This window comes from Triplophysa rosa, linkage group LG1, assembly GCF_024868665.1.
Source record: "Triplophysa rosa linkage group LG1, Trosa_1v2, whole genome shotgun sequence".
Taxonomy (NCBI): domain Eukaryota; kingdom Metazoa; phylum Chordata; class Actinopteri; order Cypriniformes; family Nemacheilidae; genus Triplophysa; species Triplophysa rosa.
The window spans coordinates 24,563,173-24,588,699 of NC_079890.1; the positions used below are offsets into that span (position 1 = coordinate 24,563,173).

Consider the following 25,527-nt stretch of genomic DNA (forward strand, 5'->3'; position numbering starts at 1 on the left):
AGCGTGCGCGTCATCTGCGTTAGAGTGTTGTGATTGGCCCAAAGCAGTCAGCGCGTCATGCGTTGTACGTGCTCTTACCTCATACTGGTAATTTGCCGGTAATCTTACAGCTTCTATTACTGGTAAATTGGGAGTACTGATTTACGGGAAAGGTTCTGTTCACACATGATCTGATAACTGCAATTTTATGGCAATATATCAGTAAAGACTGTGTGTGAAAAGGGTTATTGTTTCGTATGAATAAAAAAAATTAGTACTAATATAGAATATATTGTAGCTTGTCGTGTAGGCTTGTGCCGGTAGTACATTTTGATGAAGCTTTTATTATGGTAGACGGTAGTATCACGGTGATGAAATGCATTACAAAAACAGGTCAAAAACATAAGCCAATATCAGTGTTATAGTGTCAAAACCAAGTTTAATAACTTTTTCAAATATCAACCAATAATAAGTCATAAATAGAAAGTACAGTTTATTGATAATTTGTCAGGTGTTTAATTAAAGCTAACTCTTCAACTGTCAGGCATGCAAAATCGATTTAGTTCGGCTATTTGTTTCTATGAGATATTCAGAAACACGTAAATATGAGAATTGCTGTGTTATAACTCATATTTCATCTTAAGTCGGCAGCGCTCGGCCTTCTCCCATTCTTCTCCATGTGAGGCTGTTTACATCAGAGCATGCGAGTGCGCGCGCATATGAAGCTTACGCAGCATAAACGGAGTGTTATTTTATCCAGTCAAAAGGAAAGATAAAGGCACCGTATTTACGAACACATGTCTATTGTCGTGTATTACAGTTGCGGCTTGTGACGTTGCACCTGGTATAGACAAGATGTAAGGCTATTTAAAATGGACCAAAAAAGCCTAATTTTAAGTTATTTTAATTGTTAAATGTTAATGGTTAAACGTTTTAACAAACAATTAGATAAAAAAACTATGAATTTAGCTGAGGCGAGTAGTTTGCATCTCTGTTACCAACTGTACATTTTAAATGCTTGCAGAGCTACTGTAAAAGAGATACTGTCTGTTCTCAAACTTGTCACTTAAAGATGTTAAATACACACGTAGGCTGTGTCTACCATTTCGCTGCCCACTGAGTCACGTACTGAATGCTTTGTGTATGAAGGTCCCTGCTAAAGAAATGATCTTCCAAGGAATTATGACATCATGCTGAACTATACTAAACTCAAGCTAGCTTTAACAGTAAGAACGTGAATATTCAGTAACTATAATACTTGCTTTGTCTGTAAAAGTCTGACAGTGCTCTGCAGTGCTGGTCAGAGAGAGAGAGAGAGAGAGGGGTGAGGAATAGCAGAGAGGCACACCGGAGCAGAGAGGTGATTAGAGCAGAAAGAGAGAGAGAGAGAGAAATAGAGCGAGTGTGATAATGTCTCTCAGGAGCTCTGCTAAACCAGAACACACCTGCTGGCCCGCAAGATGTGCATCCACCTGCAGCCTGACTACAGATCAGCTCACGCCTCTAAACTCCACCGGTGTGCTGAGAGAGCTGGAGTCCACCACAAAACATCTCATTAGTGAGCTCCGCTACATGCTTAAAAGGATCCCTGAACAAAACAATACCGAGCAGGCAGATAAAGATGTCAGGAAAAATATGATGAAGCACTTCATAATTGTAACATCTGGATCAAGTCCACTCTAATCACCAGATAAGTGTTCTTGGCAGTTTGGGTGGTGGGTAGAAAAGGGAGGACAGAGGCGAGAGGTACTGTAGAGAGAAAGACAAGCACAGGCTACTGTCTCCGTGTTAGGAGTCGGCGCAATCTCGAGTAGATGACGAATGGATTTTCAGTGTGGCCCTCCGGCTGTTTAGCTGTGCTTTCCTCTGTTGATCGTATTTGAATTGACAAATGAAAATAAATTAGATTTTCAACTGCGTCCTTTACATTAAAATTCATTAGGTCTGCGGGAATTAACGGGTAGATGAAGGGGTGGAGAAGCAGTCTGGCCTCATTGGTGGGACACAGCCAATTACCATTTTTAAAAAAATCGATAAAAAAAGACAGAAATTAGTCAGTTTGTGTACTCTGGCAGAAGCACACAATCTCTCTAAACCTGATCCTATGCACCCATCCAAATATCTTTGCTATATAAATCGACATAGCATTCTCCCTGACAAGCTCTGGTGGGCATCCTGGGGCCATTGGTGCAGAACGTTAATTAATTTTCAGCGTAAATGGGCAGAAATAGGGGGAGAGAGGGACCATTAGCCCACGGCTTAGCAGTGGTCCTATCGAGTGGCCCATTTGTGTGGTGGGGGATGACTTTGATCTACAAAAGCAAACTGAGAATAGAAGCAAAAGAGAGGTAGAGAGAGAGAGCTACAGCTAGACAGAGAGACAGAGAGAGAGAGAGAGAGAGAGGATGAACACAACGGTACAGGGAAACACCCCGTTAATGACCCTCTTGTGTGCAGAGGAGGGGCTGCTGGCTGGCTGACTATATGGAGAAACCTTTAACAAACTCAATAATGTACTGCAGAAAGACACTCCAGCACTCAATGATGGGAATAAGGTAATTGTTTTTCCTTAAGGCATGGAAAAAATTAAGAGACCATTCAAAATGTTCATTCAATCAGCAATTTTAGATGTGTTGTGCATGGCCGTAGCCAGCTATGAGGTCACCGAGGTCTTTTTGAATAATAAAATGTGAAGCTCTGAATGAATATTCTGCAGTTTAAAACTCTTCTGAGTGACTGCGTTACACATAGGCGATATAATTCAGTCTACACAGTTTACAAAGTTGTTTATTGTCCGTGGTGTAAAAGATGGATTCATTTCACTTGATGTGGGAGGCTGGCGACATCATCCGATTGAAAGAGTTATGAGTGAGTGCGTGCTTGGGTACGCAATCTCTGCACTGCATACCGTAATGACACACTTGCATACCCGTTTTCACGTAATCATGCATTTTAGGAAGTTAATATAGTGGGGACAGATATATATCTATATATATATCTATATATCCATACCAGACAGACGCTGGGTCGAGTAGGACCAATGAGTTATTTTGGAAAACCACTAGCCACAGTATCAAGCCCTCTTTATAGGTATACATTTATCATTTGTTAACTTTACTATTCATTATATTTATTAAAGTCGAATGATTTAATAGCATTTATTGGTAATATTAGGTATAATTATTGACACCCCACCACAGACCTCACTAATTTTCAAACCCTGCCTACGGCCATGGTATTATGGCCATTCCAGTCCAGTGTCTGTTGAACAAAAAAAAATCAAACCTTAGGAGTGACAAAGTCATCCAACAGCAATGTGAAAGACTGAAAGCATGACAAGACACATGAAAACTGATTTGTGATACAAATAAGTTACTAGACTTTTGATCAGCTGATGAACAGCCTGTTTGAGCTTAAATGAAGTTTTCAATAAATTGCCTACTCTCTGTTTTTTTGTCTCTTGCTCCTGTTTCTTGTTTTGGCATTTTTTGAAGCAGTACTTATAACCTGATTACGATCCGCCAGCGAGAAATGTGAATACTTGTAATGTTTCCCCCGGTCTTAAGATTTTGTTCAGGAGTGTATTGTTAATTAATTGGTAATATTGTTAATAGTTCACAGAATGAAAAAAGATCATTTTACAAACCTATAAATAGTAAATTCTGAAAAACTGAAAATAATTTAGAAATAGTCTCTTAATATATAAACATAATATATTCTGAAGAATGTTGCAAACCAGACAACACTGGCTCCCTATTGACTTCCATTATATGGACAAAAAACTTGTGAGACATTTCTCAAAATATCTTTTGTGTTTCAAACAACATGATGGTGAATAAATCATAACAGAATTTTATTTTTGGGTGAACTATCCTTTAAACATATCCATTCATACTGTATATTAGAAAGACAATGCTGTTATTATTCCTTGAGAGGCTGGACAGACCCACATTGCGTCCAGATATTTTAACAGGCTAAACAATGCCCTTGGCCATAATTTGAAAATCAGAGTTGAAGGAGCATTCTCACTGCTGTCTAAATAATCTCACTAAGTAAAAAACACTGCTCTGAGGTCAGAGATCATCTCTTGCTGTCGAGGGATCTGTGAATGGTAATCGCAGCACTAGTACAGATCAGGGGTGCAGATGGGATTTTTTAACTGGGGGGACCAAGCTGTCAGCAAATGATTTAAACTCAGTTAGTTATTTTGGGCTTTAACTAGTGCTCAAGTAGTTACTTTGCATCATTTGGGTTAATGGTTTGCACTAAAAAGCCATTGAAGGATTCTTATTTGAAATCATGGATCAACAACAACGAACAAAGGCCTACCTGATCAACACTAGCAATGCATGATCAAACTATTATTTTTCTAGTATGCCAAAGTAATGGTTGGTCATTATTTTACAAGTCTAAGAATAACTCAAAAACTATTTTAAAGTGTTAATTACAAGTTTGTTGAAATTTATAGATTAGAAATAGCTTTTTCAAATGATGTGTAACTAAACTAAACATCCATGTTTTCCATAGCTCTTAATTTAAGAGAGGGCATAAACGTGATTTTGTAAACATGAACTATCAGGCGTGAAGATCTATATCCTCCGTATATCAAAACCATGATTTCCAGCTATAAGGGGATATCAAAAAGGCTATAGGCTTTATTTCTGGCTTGCATAAACCTTACACTACACAAATTTACTTAATATAATTATTTTTTATTTTATAGTCGCTTACACATCAGTAAATTGACCTGTCAACTTATACAGTACATTGGGTTAGATGATAATGTTATGCCAGGACACTTATTTAGTCGTCCAAGTCCAGACAAAACATTATTTCCTGACAATTTATTTATTTATTTATCCAACCATTCTTTTTGTCCACACACCTAATTGCATAGTCATGCTCTCCATGTTTTGCTGTGTTTGCTAAGTGCAAAAGACTAGCTATACAAAATAAATAACACAACTAATCTGCCACATGATCTGGGAAAAATCAACAGGCATAGGATACTTACATTTGTTTTTTGAAAAAAACGAGGTGATTGTTTTTTGTTTCTTCAATACCTTATGTGGCAGTTATGCAGTCAATTTATTTCAGTTCACCAACTCTCCAAAATCACCAGCTCAGTAGACGATGGCATATGATCACTACATCTACTACAGGCACAATTGAGACAGCTAACAGCTCGTCATAGGACCTCGGGGGCGGGGTCAGGAGTTGTAGCTGGCTAGCAGCACACAGAGAGCACAGAGAATGTGAACGTTGGTGGTGGCAGCACCATCGTGTGTGTTTATTTACAACAGAACAGGGTGTAGTGAGAACGTGGGTACAAAGTAATGGTGACCGGTAGATTTTTATTGTGTGTCAGCCCAATTCTGAAGCAGTGACGGCAAAATATGGGGAATCTGGGGGGGTCATGTCCCACCTGTCCCCGGTGCCATCTGCGCCCCTGGTACAGATGCTTGAGTGAAAAATTATTATATTAGTTCTTAATGAAGAACAAGATCATGCTGCTTTGAATAATAATTCTAAAGTAAAGGGGAAAATGTAATGTATGAAGAAAGCGATTTGTAAGGTCCAGTATATGAAATTTAGTGGCATCTAGTGGTGAGGTTGCGAATTGCAACCAACGGCTCACTCCAATAACAGAACTAAGATTTCGTCACGTTTTCGCTTTTTTGCTGAAGGAGATAAAGTATTTATGAAACACGCTCTGTAGAGCAGTTTGTCCATTTAGGGCTACTGTAGAAACAACATGGCAAATTCCATGCAAGGGGACCTGCGGTGTATGTAGATAGAAATAGCTCATTCTAAGGTAATCAAAACAACGCTTAATGATGGGCTTTATACACCTCTGAAGACAGTTATGTTTATTATATTGCATTTCTGTCAACAGATACTCCAAAAAATGACACACTGGACCTTTAAAGTAATAAAGTGATTTTATTGGACAGTCGGTGGGATGACCAAGCTCTTTTGTCAGTTTTCCTTTCTTCTGTTACGACCGAAGGACCAAAGACCTGGGCATGACACCAGAACAAAGTGGAATGGGACGGGAGAGGAAAGTGTGCAGGAGATGAGCCTGGTATTTGACATGTAATCTGCTGATAAAGAGAAGAATAAAAGGGCTGTTTGCTTAGCCATCTTCTCTTTCTCTCTAAATCAGACCAAGAACAAATTGAATAGGCAGCACGCATTTATGAAAACCAAGCTGGAAGAAACAAAGTAGGTGGAAGATGACAGCCAATGACAGGAGAGCGAATGCACACTTTGTTCTCTCGAGACTATTGTAGTCATGCCTGTGTGGTAAGACAAATCGAGTCTCATTCATTTAACAATTGCTTTCATACACTCAAAAGGTTTTTGCACTAATTTTTAACTGGATTCAGGTGCATACGCACACATTTGTTTTTACAATCCATCTAATATTAATAAATTTGGATTAAGTGTAATGAAGGACCCGTTGGTGACAGTTTTGTAAGTAGTACGGCCCCACCATCTGCATAAAAGCACTTTCTGGACAACCAGCCATTTGTCACTGTAAAGCCGTTCTCAAAACCAGCTGAAATATAAAAAATACATAACCTGTAATCATTTTATGCACAAACACTGTTAAAAAAACCAAACATATCATGAAAATAAATAAAAAAACGCTCTATGTGTACCTAGTTTGAAAGTTAAAGACAGAGAAAACACTAAGTGATCAGTGCAGCACACACAGCCTAAAAGAACATTTCAAAACACTCTGAATGTTGACGTTCTACAACAAAAATACGTACAGTGCTTTGCTTTTTCTAGCCCACGGTTACTTCCTCAGAAAGTGACACAGACTAGCACAAAATAGTCCCAAAATCCCTAAGTATATAGTGGAGGATAAAATGTGTGCGCGTCAGATGTACAGAGGACTGTCATAAAGATAGAGACATACAGAAACATATACTGATTTAATCTCATCCAGAGCTCCTCCGTATTATTGTCAGCATGTGGGTCTGACTCTCACAGTGATGGGCCGAGGCCTGACATCTCTATAGAAACATTACTGCTCCAACAGTAAGTCAAGGTTACGGTTACACAGAATCAGAGCTGCTCTAGCTACAGTAGTTTTACAGTCTAAATGCTGCTTGCCCTCCAATAAAAGCGTAAAAGGCTGAGGTAAAGCATGATGGGATATAAAGACAAACCCGAGGGAGTCCGCAGTGAAAACTCTTTGCATGGGTGTCCTTGAGTTGGAAATCAACACAAAATCAAAACGGAACCTATAAACTTTCTAAATACATATTTCTTTGTGCATCTTTCACAACGGCACGTTATTTCAAAGGAAAAATGTCTGTCATCAACATGTGCATCCTCTGAAACAATTTTCCTTTTAAGTCAATGTCATCAAGGCCTTATTCTTTCAACCTCTTTCGCCCAACTATATAGAATTTGTTAGTATTTTACTAGGTGGCTAAATTTCATGAATTTCATGGTAAAAACGTACTGTAGGATTATTAGGAAAAAGCAAAAATGAAGCCCCACCCCAAAACTTAAAGGGACAATTCACACAAACATGAAAATTCTGTCATCATTTACCCACCCCTCAAGTCAATCCGAATCTGTTTAAATTTAAAGATATTTTGAAGAATGTAGGAAAGCACGCCGTTCTGGGGCACTTTTGACTACCATTGTCATTTTTACCATTAGTCAATGGTGGCCAAGAACTGTTTGTTTACAAGCATTCTTCCAAATATCTTTCATCGGAACTAAGACATTTATACAGATTTGGAACAACTAACTGTCACAACTCTGTCTTTCCTATCATGAGGTTTCTGGTCTGTGGACAGAGTTGTGACGGTGCCATGTCTTTTGTGCTTGTTTTGTTATGTGTGGAAGACACGTGGCCATTGTTGTCACTTTGTGCTGCGTGTTCTCCTGTCGTGTCGTTCAGCCCCGCCCTCCTGACTCCCGTAATCATGCCCGTTGTGTGTGATCTCTGTCACCTGCCCGTCACGTCCCTTTTGTAATTATCCCTCGTTATTGTTCCCTTCTTAATGTCCCTTTGTTCTCTGTCCTGGGCGATTTTGTTCTATGGTTGTACCCTGTTGTCTGCGCCTCACCGAATCTTTGTTTAGTAAGTCCTATCCTTTTTGTCACTCGTTGCCTTAAGTTTATTCCCCCACGTGGGAGGTGTTTATTTTGTGTTTTTTCTATCAATACCTGCTTTCCCCCTCGTGGGATTTTGTTTCTGTTTTATTAAAGTTCTGTGTTAACCCTTCACCTGCCTGCATTTGGGTTCTGTCCTTCCGTTTTCGTGACAGAACAAAATCACCACTTATGAACCCAGCAGGCAGCAGCTCGACCCGGACTTGGTGGCAGTCGATCACTTCCGATGTCCAGAAGGGCAACGGTCCTTTTCCTCCTCAGGGCGATCGGACCCTGGAGGAGTATGCCCGGGCATCGGTGGCTAGGCGGGGCTTTCTTCCAGAGATCCTGCTGAACTCATACTTCCTCGCAGGCCTCGTCAGTCCCCCTCCACCGGATGAACGGGAGAGGATGATCCGGGGGCCTTTCCAGGATCTGGTAAAGGGTCTCTCTTCCAGAGGCTCCCAGGACTCCTCCCGTCCCCCCCTGGGTTCAATCCCGGAGGACGGCGTTCTGACCACAGGGATGGTGAGACTCTCAGGTCCATCCGCCTCATCCTCCGCTGGTGCTGGCCCTCCCAGCCTCCGTGGAAGGCGTGGGAGAAGGGAGTCATGGGACTCCCCATCTGACTCTTCAGGCGCGGAGATGGCTCCCCCACCATCCGCACCCCTGCAGCCAGCCACGTGCTCAGTGGTCCTACCCCGGAGGAAGAAGAAGAGGGGGTTGCTGCCTTTTCCGCCGGCACCTCAGCCAGCATTCCAGCCGGCGAACCAGCCGGTTATCCAGGCGGCACCCCAGCCGTTGTTCCAGCCGGCGTCCAGTCCGGTGGTCCAGCCGGAGTCCAGTCCGGTGGTCCAGCCGGAGACCAGTCCGGTGATCCAGCCGGAGTGCAGTCCGGTGATCCAGCCGGCGTCCAGTCCGGTGCAGCCGGCATCCAGTCCGGTGCAGCCGGCGTCCCAGCCGGTGGTCCAGCCGGCGTCCCAGCCGGTGATCCAGCCGGCGTCAAGCCCTGTCCAACCGGCCTTCCAGCCGGCGTCAAGCCCTGTCCAGCCGGCGTCAAGCCCTGTCCAGCCGGCCTTCCAGCCGGGTCCCAGCCTTGTCCCGCCGACGTGCAAGTCGGCGGTCCCTCCCAGGACTTCCCCCACAGAATCCCCCAGGACTCCGCGCCCTCGAGCGCAGCTGGGGATTAAGACTGTGCCTCCTCTGAACTCTTGTTTGGTCCCACCCCCCTCCCATGTTTGTTATTTTTATTGGCCCACCCCAACCCCATCCTTGTCTCTTCTATGTTACCCTTAGTCTGTTCTATGTTGTGTTTATGGTGTATGTCCTTGTGTTTCTCTGTTCTTGCCCGCTGAGGATTCTCCCTTGGGACGCCATGGGTCATCCCTTGGAGCGGGGGGGGTAGTGTCACAACTCTGTCTTTCCTATCATGAGGTTTCTGGTCTGTGGACAGAGTTGTGACGGTGCCATGTCTTTTGTGCTTGTTTTGTTATGTGTGGAAGACACGTGGCCATTGTTGTCACTTTGTGCTGCGTGTTCTCCTGTCGTGTCGTTCAGCCCCGCCCTCCTGACTCCCGTAATCATGCCCGTTGTGTGTGATCTCTGTCACCTGCCCGTCACGTCCCTTTTGTAATTATCCCTCGTTATTGTTCCCTTCTTAATGTCCCTTTGTTCTCTGTCCTGGGCGATTTTGTTCTATGGTTGTACCCTGTTGTCTGCGCCTCACCGAATCTTTGTATAGTAAGTCCTATCCTTTTTGTCACTCGTTGCCTTAAGTTTATTCCCCCACGTGGGAGGTGTTTATTTTGTGTTTTTTCTATCAATACCTGCTTTCCCCTCGTGGGATTTTGTTTCTGTTTTATTAAAGTTCTGTGTTAACCCTTCACCTGCCTGCATTTGGGTTCTGTCCTTCCGTTTTCGTGACACTAACGTACAAAACCTACAAAATAATCCAAACTAGCCTTGTGAATTTTTTACGAATTTCCAGATTATTGGTGACTATCTTCATTTTTTGTGACTATTCACAATAGACAAAAAATGGAGTTCTACCCTTCATATTTCCTTATCCAGTTTTACACTACTATGCAAAAGTCTAAGGCAAATTGCTCGTCAAGCAATTGACTTGATGAGATAGTGAGATCAGATCTATGTTTGGGCTCTACTGCCTGTTGTAAGGACTCCTTGTTCATACAAAATCTGACTGATTACAGTTAAAGAATGTTTGGAAATCTATATTGATATTTCCATTACAAATAATATATACTTTAAAAATATTTTGTTTTTACAATGTGCCTTAGACTTGTTCATATCGCCGCTGTCGGGCGGAAACCTCTTATGTCCAAATTTGGTCAATTTCATATTTTTTCACAAATCAATGCTATTGGTCAGTCCCCATGTCGGTCTGTTATTTTTACAAATTATTAACCAATCTAAAGTGTTGAAAATAGCTTGAGAACAAATCTCTCAACTCCATTGGACACTTCAACTGTCTGAGAAGTCTCGTAACTCCACCTCTTCTTCACTCCGCGGGAGGCTCTCGGCATTATGTCTCCTGATTGAAAGTGTTTTAGACACTAACGAGTGAAAATAGTTAGTTTAGATACATTTGAGTAGGCCTGTTTTGTTAAAAATCGTTAGCTGCAATGCTTCGGTGTAGAAGGAAGCCCGTGAGCCACTAAGGTAAATTTGCGAGCAGATTCGGCTAATTTCCGCCTATTAGACAGCCTAGTCAGCTCATCGCTTTTTGTACTACATCACTTATAGTTCTTAAACTTTTAAAATAGAGTTTAGGAAGACGTATGTAACCACAGTCGTTAGCTTTGGTTAACTGTTGAAGCCTTTTCTCTTGTCAAGAGGCTCAACGCGACAGCCAACTTTATTTGCGTGCAGATTAATTTCCGCCTATATTAGACAGCCTGTTTAACGTTTTATTTTGGTATTGCATCACTCATAGCTCTAACGTTTAAAATAGAGTTTAGGAAGATATATGTAACCACAATCATTAGCTTTCATTAGCTCTTAAAGCCTCGTCTCTTGTCAAAAGGCTCAACGCGACCACAGATTTTGATGAACACTGCTGGCAGCAGCGACGTCTGTGTACATACTATTCTTATCAATGACAGCATAATCTCGTATCTCCCTGCTCCCAAGTCATAAACCTTGGTTTAAACACGGTTTTGGGGAAACGTTGTGTTAATGTTGGTACACAACAGTATATGATAGCAATATAAGGTATAATACCAACTTTAACGATACAATGTTTAATAACTCAAAAAATATGCAGTTTTTTTAATTTCCTGAAAAATAATGGTTTTGGAGATGCGAGGATTCCGCCCGACAGCGACGATATACTGCATGTTACATAGTATATGTAAAGTAAATTGGGTTACTAATGTATAAAGCCCTTACAGTAAGTCTATACTATGGTCCAGTGAGTAAGGCCAAATGAAATTCCACTGGCAGTTCTGCAAGATAATCAAATACATACATGCCTACTGTACAGCTCTTACTAATAGTTATGATTTATTACTTCAACAATTGCTATGATTTAACAATGGTTTGTCTTGAACATCATTCCATTTCCTTTCCACCCAGGTTCCTAATAATGATTCAAAATCCAAACTTTCAGAGTAAACAGCATGCTTTCATTCAGTTTTGTAGGAAAGGGCACAACATAAGATAAAAATAGCATCTACACCTACAGCACACATTCTCTGCAAATGACATTCCTATCTGATATCTCCTATACAAAATGTGACAGAGAGAGAAAGACAGACAGAGAGATTAAGAGAGAGAGAGAGAGAGAGAGAGAGAGAGACACTGTGACAGTAGCACAATCGAAAGGAGGAAAAACTGAGGAGGGACTGGGAAAGGGACAGATGCCTGATGTGGTCTAGCATTGAAGGAAATGTGAAGAACCCCAAAAGATCCAATAAGCCACTAATATGAAATGTAGAATCCAATGCAAACATGTTTTAACCTGACCAGTTAAAAAGCATTTTGATTCGTATAAATCTCAACTCTTCAGCTGAGGACTATTTATGGCTTATTTAAAAGAGGTGTGAAGCTCTCATTTCAATTTTAAATTGTTTTGACTTTGAAATGTCTCTGGCTGGTTGTGAAAACTCTCTCACCCACCCACTCACTCAAAAACACTCATCAACACTCTCTAGCACCTCAGAAACCATGACAACCTTTGCTGACAAAATGGGCTGGAGGCCGTTTGAAAGCATTTGGGAAACTGGCATGATATTACTCGCATCTAAATTCGTCATTCATTTCGTGATGGAACAATGCCAGTCTGTTCGCTGGATATCACCATGCTGCTCTTGACCTCACAGATATGTACAGTATCTCACAGAAGTGAGTACACCCCTCACAATTTTGTAAATATTTTATTATATCTTTTCATGTGACAACACTGAAGAAATGACACTTTGCTACAATGTAAAGTAGTGAGTGTACAGCTTGTATAACAGTGTAAATTTGCTGTCCCCTCAAAATAACTCAACACAAAGCCATTAATGTCTAAACCGCTGACAACAAAAGTGAGTACACCCCCAAGTGAAAATGTCCAAATTGGGCCCAAAGTGTCAATATTTTGTGTGGCCACCATTATTTTCCAGCACTGCCTTAACCCTCTTGGGTATGGACTTCACCAGAGCTTCACAGGTTGCCATCTTCCACTCCTCCATGACGACATCACGGAGCTGGTGGATGTTAGAGACCTTGCGCTCCTCCACCTTCCGTTTGAGGATGCCCCACAGATGCTCAATAGGGTTTAGGTCAATAGGGTTTATGGCCAGTCCATCACCATTACCCTCAGCTTCTTTTGGGGTTGTTATCATGTTAGAATACCTGATTACACACTTGTATGAACTTGACTCATGAGAAACTGACTCATATTGTGCAACCACTAAAATTAATAAAGTAAAGTGAATTGTGAGAAAAGGTCTAACAAAATGTCTATCTAATTTCATATTTTATTTCTAATGCAATGACATTCAGACTATTTTAATTTTACTTATGTGTCCAGATATCATTTGAGGCCACTGCACAATTATTCAGCACAAAACCTCGAGAGATAACCTGAATAAATGTCAATAGGAATCCACCAAGACTGAGAAAAAAATAATCAGAAAGAATACAAAAAGGATAACAGGAACAAAAAAACCCAGTGTTTCCTAAACAATATAACAGCAGAAGGTTATCTAAACAACAGCACTTCTAATGTTCAAACAGACTGAAGACTCAGTGCAAGATGCTATGCTTGGTTTTCTTGATGAGAGAGTTCAGCTCTCAGCCAATGGGAATTTAAGGAGTGATCCAAGCAGATTGGTATGAGATAAGAAAGTGGCCATCTGTGAGGAAAGAAGGTTTTAACATCTAGCTCCTGGCTGATGAGAATCAAATCACTGAGCTCAGCGTCAGAGCTATTCGGGGTGACGGTAATGACAATAGACCGATTTGATCAAACTCTGCATCTCAGGGTCTCTGGATGGATGTTGCTTGGTTACTGCTAACGTGCTGATGATAAGACTGGGTGTTGGGCGATTAGAGGAGCCTATAGACGAAATGACACGTCACTGACCCAGCAAATGAAAGAGTTAAACCCGCTGACTTTAAGATTAGACTGACTTAATGTTCTATATGTAGTATAAAGACCAATAAAAAGCAAATCATACAGATCTAGATTGTGCGGGTCTATATGTGGATAAACTCTTCAGCTTACATGGGATTCTATATATCCCTACACAGATCTCGTGCCCTTCAGCATGACTGAAGGTCTCTTTGTTTTTTAAATGCATCTGGAGCATCTCTCAGAGTCACGTCGAAGCCAGCAGCAAAGTATCTTATCTCAATCGCAGAGCTGTTAATCCATCCATGCCCTTCTTGCTGTTCTCTCTGGCCTGTCTGTCCTTACTCAGGTCAGGTGAGATCGAAGACAGACGACAAGCATCTGGGTCTTCACAGCTACCTGCACCCACTCACTTCCTGCCCATTTATTCTACATGCCTGTTTACTCACATTGTCATGTCTTAAGTATAAATTCTTAAGCATGATGTAAACGTGCTACTTCAAGCTGTTTTTGGGGGACATGTAATGAAAAACAAGATATTTTGAGTATGATGCAACCATCATGTAACATTTATAACATAACATGATCTTCCCAGTTCATCCAGAAAACTGTAAAATGGGTCACAAGCATGAACACATTAACGAGGATTTTTTGAAAATGCATTGCATTAGAACAATGTGCATGTAATTAAATTAGCTCATGTAGAATGTGTGTTCATGCACCTCCCTAGTTAATGTTTCAGACCGGGTCAGATAAAAAGTTGAAAACAAACATGTAAAACCAAGCTGTTTTGGTGATAACCTCAAATAATATTATAATGGGAGTTTAGGGAAATAAAATACAGAAAAAGTCTATTTTTATTTCTATTACATGATTACATATTAAAAGGTCCTATATGGATAAAAGGAGGAATAATCAAGGTTGAATTTCAGTTCTGGCTTGTTAGACACGTAAAAATGGTCCTGCTAAAAATGAGACCCTTTAGTGATTGACATTTGAATATAGAAGTTACTGCTGTAAAGAGGCCTGGGACAAATGTAGAATATTAAAAAGGGTTCCTTTTAAAGTAGGCTTAATAGTGTTTTTTTTTTACATAAGTAAACTGGTAAATGACAAAAATGTACTCTTTAGGGCTGTAAATTTAATAGGTTAATTTAACGTGATTAACTACAAAAACCCTCATTAAAACGCATTAAATTAATCATGCACGCCCTGACCTACAAGTAAATCCTGTATTAAGGGATTATCTCACAATCAGCGCAAATTCATTGGACTCATAAAATCAAACTGTCATGATTCTGCCTCATCATGTCATGTCTTTCTTGGTCTTGTGGCAGAATCATGGCAGAGCCTCTTGTTTTGTGTGGAGAGAAATATATTATTGTCTGCCATAATATGCGTTCTCTCCGGTTCTCCTCCTTGGCCCCGCCCCTCTCGTTTCCTCGTTTAGTTTCCCGCCTGTGTCTCATTACCCACACCATCCCATTGTTATTTTCTTTGTTAGTTCCCTTATTTAATGCCTTTATGTCTGCTGTCCTGTGCTCGTTCGTATTGCTTCTACGCCTTGTCTTTCTTGCCATGTGCAACAACCTGGTGAAGTATTCCTAGCTTTGTCTAAATTACCATGTCGTGTTGCTGTGTTTATTTAGTTTAGTCGCAGTCCCAAGTTTATTTAGTTTCTTGTTCTCCTGTTTTTGCCCCCACGTGGGTAGTGTTTTGTTCTGTCTTATCATTTAGTGAAACCATTTGACATGTGCTGTAAACACATTCTCACTGTACTTAGCTAAAAGCTTTAAGGTTTAACTATCAAATCATGTAATGGTGTTTATTAACAGTAATAAGGTGCCAGTCCAAATGAAAAAAAATATTGCAGTATACTTTATTTATTATAGTAAACTAGTAAAATTACTAGATGCTACAGTGTTTTTGAACCGTACCATAGTAAATATTAAGGTATAATACAGTATTTTCTACAGTTTATCAATTCACTATTGCAGTGTATGGAGTGTTCATGACCATAGAGCGAGAGTAACCCTGTTTATTGTTTTGGTTGGCCATCCATCTCTTCTGTAACCAAATACGAGTAACTTTTCAGTTAACTTATGTTCTGTAAAGAATAATAACAGTCCATCAGGTGTCTCGTCATTTATTTGTGTTAAGCTAAACAAGCACAACAACTATGATTCGTACTACTGAAAACGTTTATAAAATCTATATATAGCTTTAAAATATAACAGCACATCACAGTTTACTAGTGTAAAAACCAAACTGAGAGTGAACAGAAAAAAACAATAACAAGAATTACTTGCACAATGCACAGCATCCAATGCAAATAACATCACTGATTATAGTGGGTTCTCTGCTTTTGTTGCGTATCTCACGTGCAGTGTAAACACTTTATACTAAGGGCGAGTAAAGCTCATCCTTTATCACTGTTGTGGTGAATTTGTAAATCCCATTCATGCAGTCTATACTTAACTTGTATTTAAACTTCATAATGTTCCGTGCCGAGGTTCTGGGTGAGAAAAGGATTCTCTGTGAAACGGTTGAGAATTGTCCAATCACATGAGGTCAAACATGTAAAAATCAATATAAGCTATCAGCAAAAGTAGGAGGGTCTGAGGCGCACAGAGCTGTGCCCTGGTGACGTTCTGACACGAGCCAATTAGAGAGCAGCCTCAGGTCACCTGCCTGCAAAAGTTTTTATACCTACATAAACACTCATTTGTCCGGCGCCCCGCACGAACAATATGTATTGTCACAGAAATTAACCAAATAACATTTCAAATAATACTTTTAATGAATGCGTACACAACTACCAGGCGAATATAGTGAATAAATCTGTTTATTTCAAAATTGTTTAGCAATTTATAATATATGTTGAACTTATGTTTAACAGTCGTCTTCCCTGGATAATTTGGTGGGGCGGCGCCCCCTATCGACCAGCCGCCACTGCAGTTCATATACTTCAATACACAATGTTACAACTTGCAACATTCCTTTCAGATCTTAATTTCTGTACTGAATACATGTTGAACAAATGTTTTTAATTTGTTCAGAAATCATTCCAATTTGTTCCTACTATCACACCTCTGTCACTCAAGATGAGGTCACGACTCTGTTTAACCAATTCTATTTACAATAGAATCTCATTTGATTTAATATCCGTCACCCCACGGTATCATCAACAAGTGTAGCTGAGACGGCAGAGAGGCAAAGGAACCAAAGAACAACAGTTCTAAACAAACTGGGGCAATCTATCAAAAATTACAGCGTAAATGTATGGTTCACACACTGGATCACTGTGCATTTTATAAATACTAAGGATGATGGATTTAACTTAGATTCATCTTTAATGTTCTACTGAACAAAAGTCAGAAACATGTGGATGGTCTGAAGGTGAGTAATTATTAAAGAATAACTATCCCTTTCAGAAAAGATAACGAAAAGCAAGAAGAATCGTCTTTCTTGGAGACATTGTTTTGCTCTGAAATGTGCAAGGTACCAGCCTGAAAGTATTATTTTTGGTATGTGATCTTAGCTACATAAATGACTAAATTTGACATGAATCTTGTACATTTCAAACTATTCAATTAAGCGGATAGGACCTCTAGTTGTCAGCATCCCTGTTACCAACGCATACAATTTATTACCTCTTGATGAAAAAACATAAAGCCTTTGTTTCCATGCTGATTTGACAAAGTTGTTTCTGTCTGTGATTTCTAAAACTGTGCTGTTATCATGTGGCTCAAATGGATGTTAAAAAACATTGGAATCTTTTTAGTGAAGTCTGTTGTATAAATCACAGGGTCTGAGATAATGTATCCATCACAAGGTGATGATGAATCACCTTGAATGAATCTGTTGTCTGCCAGAAAAATGTTTGGGATGTTGAACTGAAAACCACTTTACATTTCTAAATTAAAAACCTTCAATAGCCTTGTGGGTTATGAAACATGTTAATAAATGCCATTTATTTAAACCTTGTTACCACCACCATCACCTCCTCTACCTTATCTATAGACTTTCAGAAATCGGAACTCATTACCCAGTGGATACGTTTGTCATGATCCTGCTTCTCTCAGTCTTGCTTTTCTAGTCATGTGTCAGGATTGTGACAGACCCAAGTGTTTTGTGTGGAAGCACATGGCCATTGTTTGTTTTTGGTGTGCCATGTGCTCTCCTGTCTGTCTCCTGTCCCAGCCCCCTCATTCCTCATTAATTATCTTGTTATTGTTTCATGCTGTTCACCTGTTCCCCTCATTATTTGCTCCCTATTTAATGCCCTTGTGTTTGCTGTCTTGTGCAGGTTCGTTTTGTAACCTTTTGTATTACTCGTGTAATTTTGAAGTTCCTGTGTAGTCAAGTCAGTCTAAGTCATATCTAGTCTAGTTTATTGTTTTAGTCTAGTCTAGTCTGTTCATTGTATTGTTGTCAAGCTCCCTGTTGTTTAACCCCCTCGTGGGTTTTGTTTTTCCATGTTTTTGTGTTAATAAAATCTGTCAAATTGCTGTCTGCGTCTGGGTTCTGCCTGCCATCCCATGACAACGTTTTTCCCGAAATCACTACTTCTGCTTCTAATCTCATCGTTTAACCATTAATGAATAAATAGGTTTAACAACAGTGTACATATTTTGGTTGCTCCATCTACCACTGACTCACTCACCTGGCGGTCGTGTTACGGAGGATAACCAGAGCGTCAGGAAAGCCATCTAAGTTGTAGTCCCCTAAGTGTAGGGTGATGGGACTGTGCAGTTCTCTCACAGCGGGACTGTCCGGAGGGGGCACAAAGCCCCACAAGGAGTCCTTCCTCTGGAAGTCTGTCAGCACCGGCACCCACTTCAGCTGCCGAGAAAAAAACAATTGTGTTAGATGAGCTCTCGGCAAACGTACAAGATGCTTGACTGAATGAAATGGATCACTAAAGTAAAATATTCACAAACTTCACACAAGTTTCAAGCACCACTTCAGATAACGTTTTAAATTCAAAGTACAGCAACATACTGAGAGAAAACATCTACAGTAGCTGGAAACTAAAGGCACCCACATAAACACATGTTCATATAACAAAGCATAAAAACCAATGTAGTGTGCAAACAACAGTGGGTGCTTTTGTATCCCAACAAAGGCCACAAATTGAAGAAGCACCAGGCAGAACACAACATTATGTGAAGCATTATGCCTCTCTCTCTTTCTCTCGCTTTTGGGTTTGGTCATTTGTACTTGTGTGAAGACACAAACGCAGACGCCACAGGCTCAACTCACTCATGAATGTAAAACAGAGAGCCAGGTGCATCTCTGCATGTTTGCATCCATGAGGATAGAGGCACAGAGAGAAGAGGGAGGGGGAGAGCGATGGCCAGAGATAAGCAGGGAGGGAAGAAATAGACACAGAATGGTAAAGAGAGAATACAAGCGAGAGAAAGAGCATACTGTAATGGCTGCTAATATAATTTTCTCCTAAACCTCAGTACATAGACAGACTCAATGATGCCATCAATGACAAAACGAAAGGCTGCAATATGCGTGTGCATGTGTATTAACTGAAATTGTTAATAGCTACATGTAATAGCTAATAAGGCGTTAAGTAACAAAAATTCAGCTGAAATGGAAATGTGAAGTCAAACTCGTGGTGTGCACTGTAGGGATACAGCCTCATTACGAACTAAAGTGAGAGCCCTGCAATGCTTGTTTACTTCACCGCCGAATTTCCTGCAGTACATATGCAGTTCAAACTAGGGCTGCACGATATATCGAAAAATTGTTGTTATCTCGATAATAGTATATGTGATATCCATATCGCAGAGAGTTGCAATAAATTAAATTTGTTTCATGTGTCAATCATTTGTGTGTTGGATTGTCCAAATTGGACCAATCAGAAGGGGCCTTACTATCTTTATACCCGCCAAGTAGGTGCTATTATACTATTGGCTAGACAGCGGGCCCAAAGGTGAACCTAGCGGCTCAAAGCAGAGAGTGGAAAATAAATATGGCAGGAGTAGAGACGAGCGAGGAAAATGACAGCGACGAACTTGTGCCTAAAAAGAACAGTACGTCTGAAATATGGCAATATTTTGCAGAGCTAGACATTAACGCTTGACCGGGACAAGTGAATGTTTTGTATGGGCAAGTGAGAGAGAATTTTACTTGCCCGACCGGACAAGTAACTTAAAAAAAAATGATGCGACATACTGTATATGTAGAATAATACAAATATGTGCATTAGACAGAGCTGCGTGTATGTGTATGTATGAAGTGCGTTTGTCGTGGTTGTGCTTGTTTGTGTGCAACTATAATCAATAGTGCACTGCACTAGTCCATGTAACGTACGGACGCGGAATCCTGTTATTTAAATGTAATCTGGCTGTTCTGCGTGAATTATGTGCACAGTTTAACATTCAACACGGGTGATGGTCGAGGATATCTGCGTCTGCATTGTATGAGGATATGAACACATAAACTTCATCTCCAGAGTTGCTCTGAGAGTTTATTTTATGAGCGTTTTACTGTTTGAGTGAAGCTAGCGGCAAACACACAAAAACTTGAGTCTTCCCCGAAGACCCGTCAAAATAAAAGTCCCGTTAAATTGAACACTCAGACAAAAAACACTGTAGTGTACTATAGTATTTACTATTGAAAATTGTAGTGCCCTTGTACTAAACTGATAAACACTATGCTATAGTAAAGTTCAAAAACAGTATAGTAAATACTATAGTATACTACAGTAATTTATGTGGACAAATATACCACTATTGTATAGCAACTCATTTTTTGACAAGTTGACCATAATAAGCATGAGAAGACAGCACGTTCAACATTGTAAAGAAGTCAGAATGCATGACACACCGCTGCAGCACCCCTTTAAGGACAAATCAACCAAAACTGTTAACGAAAAGACAAGTAACAATACGGGAGTTGTACAGAAAACAATCGATCAAAGTTTTACAAATGCAACACCTTATGAAAAAACGTTAAGAATTAACACAAGGAATTAACAGATGCTATCACACGCTTTTTAGCTAAAGCTTTAGCTTTTTTTTGCTATTTATTGTTATTTAAAAAACGGCGTCGTAAGTGGCAACGAGTGTCAGCTGTGCGACCGCCGGTCCCCGCATGCCTCATGGGGGAGCTCGGGGGCATAAGAAGACGAGCGACCGGACCATCGAGAGAGAGGACCCGGCCCGGAAGTTAAGTGGAGTTTGTTTGTGTTTGTTTGGCCGGCAGTCGGCCGCGAGGAGCTGCCGGCCTGTTTTATTATTGTTTATTTACAAACCCGATTCCAAAAAAGTTGGGACACTGTACAAATTGTGAATAAAAAAGGAATGCAATAATTTACGAATCTCATAAACTTATATTTTATTCACAATAGAATATAGATAACATATCAAATGTTGAAAGTGAGACATTTTGAAATGTCATGCCAAATATTGGCTCATTTTGGATTTCATGAGAGCTACACATTCCAAAAAAGTTGGGACAGGTAGCAATAAGAGGCCGGAAAAGTTAAATGTACATATAAGGAACAGCTGGAGGACCAATTTGCAACTTATTAGGTCAATTGGCAACATGATTGGGTATAAAAAGAGCCTCTCAGAGTGGCAGTGTCTCTCAGAAGTCAAGATGGGCAGAGGATCACCAATTCCCCCAATGCTGCGGCGAAAAATAGTGGAGCAATATCAGAAAGGAGTTTCTCAGAGAAAAATTGCAAAGAGTTTGAAGTTATCATCATCTACAGTGCATAATATCATCCAAAGATTCAGAGAATCTGGAACAATCTCTGTGCGTAAGGGTCAAGGCCGGAAAACCATACTGGATGCCCGTGATCTTCGGGCCCTTAGACGGCACTGCATCACATACAGGAATGCTACTGTAATGGAAATCACAACATGGGCTCAGGAATACTTCCAGAAAACATTGTCGGTGAACACAATCCACCGTGCCATTCGCCGTTGCCGGCTAAAACTCTATAGGTCAAAAAAGAAGCCATATCTAAACATGATCCAGAAGCGCAGGCGTTTTCTCTGGGCCAAGGCTCATTTAAAATGGACTGTGGCAAAGTGGAAAACTGTTCTGTGGTCAGACGAATCAAAATTTGAAGTTCTTTTTGGAAAACTGGGACGCCATGTCATCCGGACTAAAGAGGACAAGGACAACCCAAGTTGTTATCAGCGCTCAGTTCAGAAGCCTGCATCTCTGATGGTATGGGGTTGCATGAGTGCGTGTGGCATGGGCAGCTTACACATCTGGAAAGGCACCATCAATGCTGAAAGGTATATCCAAGTTCTAGAACAACATATGCTCCCATCCAGACGTCGTCTCTTTCAGGGAAGACCTTGCATTTTCCAACATGACAATGCCAGACCACATACTGCATCAATTACAACATCATGGCTGCGTAGAAGAAGGATCCGGGTACTGAAATGGCCAGCCTGCAGTCCAGATCTTTCACCCATAGAAAACATTTGGCGCATCATAAAGAGGAAGATGCGACAAAGAAGACCTAAGACAGTCGAGCAACTAGAAGCCTGTATTAGACAAGAATGGGACAACATTCCTATTCCTAAACTTGAGCAACTTGTCTCCTCAGTCCCCAGACGTTTGCAGACTGTTATAAAAAGAAGAGGGGATGCCACACAGTGGTAAACATGGCCTTGTCCCAACTTTTTTGAGATGTGTTGATGCCATGAAATTTAAAATCAACTTATTTTTCCCTTAAAATGATACATTCTCTCAGTTTAAACATTTGATATGTCATCTATGTTGTATTCTGAATAAAATATTGAAATTTGAAACTTCCACATCATTGCATTCTGTTTTTATTCACAATTTGTACAGTGTCCCAACTTTTTTGGAATCGGGTTTTTGTTAGGCTAACGATTAATCGAAATCGAATCGCAATCGCGATGTGAGACGTTGCGATTTGCTAATCGCAAGAGGCTGCGATGTGGAAGCGATGTGAAAAATAGGAAACGCGTCTGTTCCAAGCCCGCTTTGAGTGGCATTCTTGCTAACCAACTGAGTGAGCGACCTCCAGTTATGCCTAATCAGCACTGCCCCAGCCAACTGCTAAACGTCCGTCATTAAAAAAAAAACATACAGAAGGCAGGAGAGAGACAGTGTGTGTTATTATGGCATCTGCAGAGTCAGATCGATCATTAGGCAAATAAATACTAAAGAACCGTCCAATTCAGAAGACCGCACACACAGCCTGTGTCATACTCGCGCGACTCTTCCCCGCGTTGTGCGTCTCGCGGACGAGCCGTTTAAACTTGACGCGCACACACAGCCTGTCATACTCGCGCGTCTCTGCCCCGCGTTGCGCGTCTCGCGGACGAGCCGTTTAAACTTGACGCGCATACACAGCCTGTTCGTAATGACGTTTATAGTACTCTGAGTCCGGCTCGGGCATCTGGCAATATGGACGAGGCTTGACGCACGTGCGCACCCTGTGTAAACTCACGCCTAGCTCCGCGTTTCAAACAAATGTAAATTCTATCTAACTGTTTTGCTAATTTCACTTGGATGAAATTAAACATTCAGCACATTTTTTACTTGTTTTAAAAAATCCCACATACTTAAAAAATAATAAATCAGCCTATGTAAACTATGAACTATTTTAATAATTCACTAACACAATAGAAAATGTTATGGATTTAAGGGTTACAATGGGAGTTGTATTTGTTTTAATGGAAACTATAATAGTGTACACTGGTATTTGGATTCTATTGGTGTGATGTAATCTGGAAGTTGGGAACCAATTGAACAACAGTAAGCCCGATTTGAATAATGCCCAAAGCACACTACAAAAATTAATTTTGCAATGGTTTTAATGGAAACAATTAAATGTTTTTTTGTTGTTGTTTTCTTTCAGGGTAACTATACCCATACTGTGCTCCACACAACAATATTGAATTGAAGCTTGAATGAGAAAAGTTAAAATCGCAAATCAAATCGCAATCGCAATGTCTGTCAAAAATATCGCAATTAGATATTTTCCCCAAATCGCACAGCCCTAGTTTGTACTTTCACGATTAAAGTTTATTGTTTGAATGATGCTGGTTCCCGCCTCCTTCCTTCCGTTTTATTGCGCTTTGCTACACCGCCCAACTGTATTTATTAATTAAAGGCTTGTCCAAAAAGGTGTGTCTTTAGTTGTTTTTTAAAAGAGTCTACAGAGCCCACTGATCTCAGTATTAGAGGGAGAGAGTTCCATAGCCTTGGAGCCACAGCACAGAAGGCACGGTCACCTTTCGTCTTAAGACGTGTTCTAGGGATAGTTAGAAGGTCCCGGTCAGAGGACCTTAAAAACCAACCAGGAGAATGTACATATAATAGATCCTGAATATAGGAAGGTGCCTGACCATGAAAGGCTCTATAAGTAATTACTAAAATTTTAAACTGCACTCTAAAAGCAATAGGGAGCCAATGAAGGTCCTTAAGAACAGGGGTAATGTGGGACCTCTTGCTAGAATTAGTCAAAAGTCTTGCAGCTGCATTCGTTACAACTTGTAGTCGTTCCAAAGACGATTTGTTCAAACAGAACATTGCAATAGTCCAAGCGAGATGAGATAAAGGCATGGACAAGCATCTCCATTTCTTTTTTTGAGACCACAGATCTAATCTGAGCAATGTTCCTGAGATGGAAAAAACATGAACGAACTACAAACTTTACATGACTGTTAAAACATGTAGCTCTGTCAAAGATGACACCCAGGTTTCTTATGTCACTGCGGTCAGACCGTACTAAGCCCCTCATAAACTGCTTAATCTTAAGAGTAATATTATTAGGGGCAAAAATCAACAACTCAGTTTTATCATTATTAAGTTGAAGAAAATTGTCTGCCATCCATTTGTTAATGGTGGCTAGACAGTTCTGCAGAAGTTTTTAGTCATTCATAGTGTTTTAAACTAAGTCTAAATGTTTGCCTCTTTCTCGATAGTTTTTTTTAGCCTGAATTAGATTTAATTACATCAGAAGAATATCTATTACCTGTTTATTTCAGTATGATAATTACAAATCGTCGCTGTCGGGCGGAAACCTCCTATGTCTAAATTTGGTCAATTTCATATTTTTCACAAATCAATGCTATTGGTCAGTCCCCATGTGGGTCTGTTATTTTTACAAATAATTAACCAATCTAAAGTGTTGAAAATAGCTTGAGAGCAAATCTCTTAACTCCATTGGACACTTCAACTGTCTGAGAAGTCTCTTAACTCCACCTCTTCTTCACTCCGCGGGAGCCTCTCGACATTACGTCTCCTGATTGAAAGTGTTTTAGACAATAACGAGTAAAAATAGTTAGGTTAGATATGTAGCGAGGAAGGCGGGACGAGAGCCGTGGGGCAGGAAGGCGGGGCCGGTGGCGTGAGTGATAATGAGTATCAGCTGTACGCGCACCGGTCCCGCATGCCTCACGGGGAGCTAGGGAGCATAAGAGGACGAGCGACGGGACTGCCGAGGAGAGAGGACCGGGCCCGGAAATGTAACAAAGTTCAATGTAGGGAAGGAAGGAGGCGGGAACCGGCAAACATTTAAACAATAAACTTTAATCAAAAATAAACAAACAATAACACGGAAGTAAAAGGCCGGCAGCCACCTCACGGTCGACTGCCGGCCACACAAACATAAATAAAACTTAAAATTTCCGGGCCCGGTCCTCTCTCGCCGTATTCTCCTGCCGTTCGTCCTTTTATGCTTCCGCTCCTCCGTGAGAGATACGAGGCCGGAATGACGCCCAGCTGACACTCATTATCAATCGCGTCCCGGCCTCGCTTCTTCCTCCCACGGCTCTCGTCATGCCTCCCTCGTCACAATCACTTATAGTTCTTAAACCTTTAAAATAGAGTTT

At 40.7% G+C, this 25,527-nt stretch overlaps 1 protein-coding gene across 1 annotated transcript in view; it reads right to left on the bottom strand.

The window, feature by feature from the left end:
• The window catches only part of itfg1 (integrin alpha FG-GAP repeat containing 1), a 143,752-nt gene that overhangs the window by 55,464 nt on the left and 62,761 nt on the right, over positions 1 to 25,527 (bottom strand). The window contains exon 10 of the mRNA XM_057346366.1: positions 18,345 to 18,523. Coding sequence (XP_057202349.1) covers positions 18,345 to 18,523 — 179 coding nt within the window. The remainder of the gene's footprint in view (positions 1 to 18,344; positions 18,524 to 25,527) is intronic.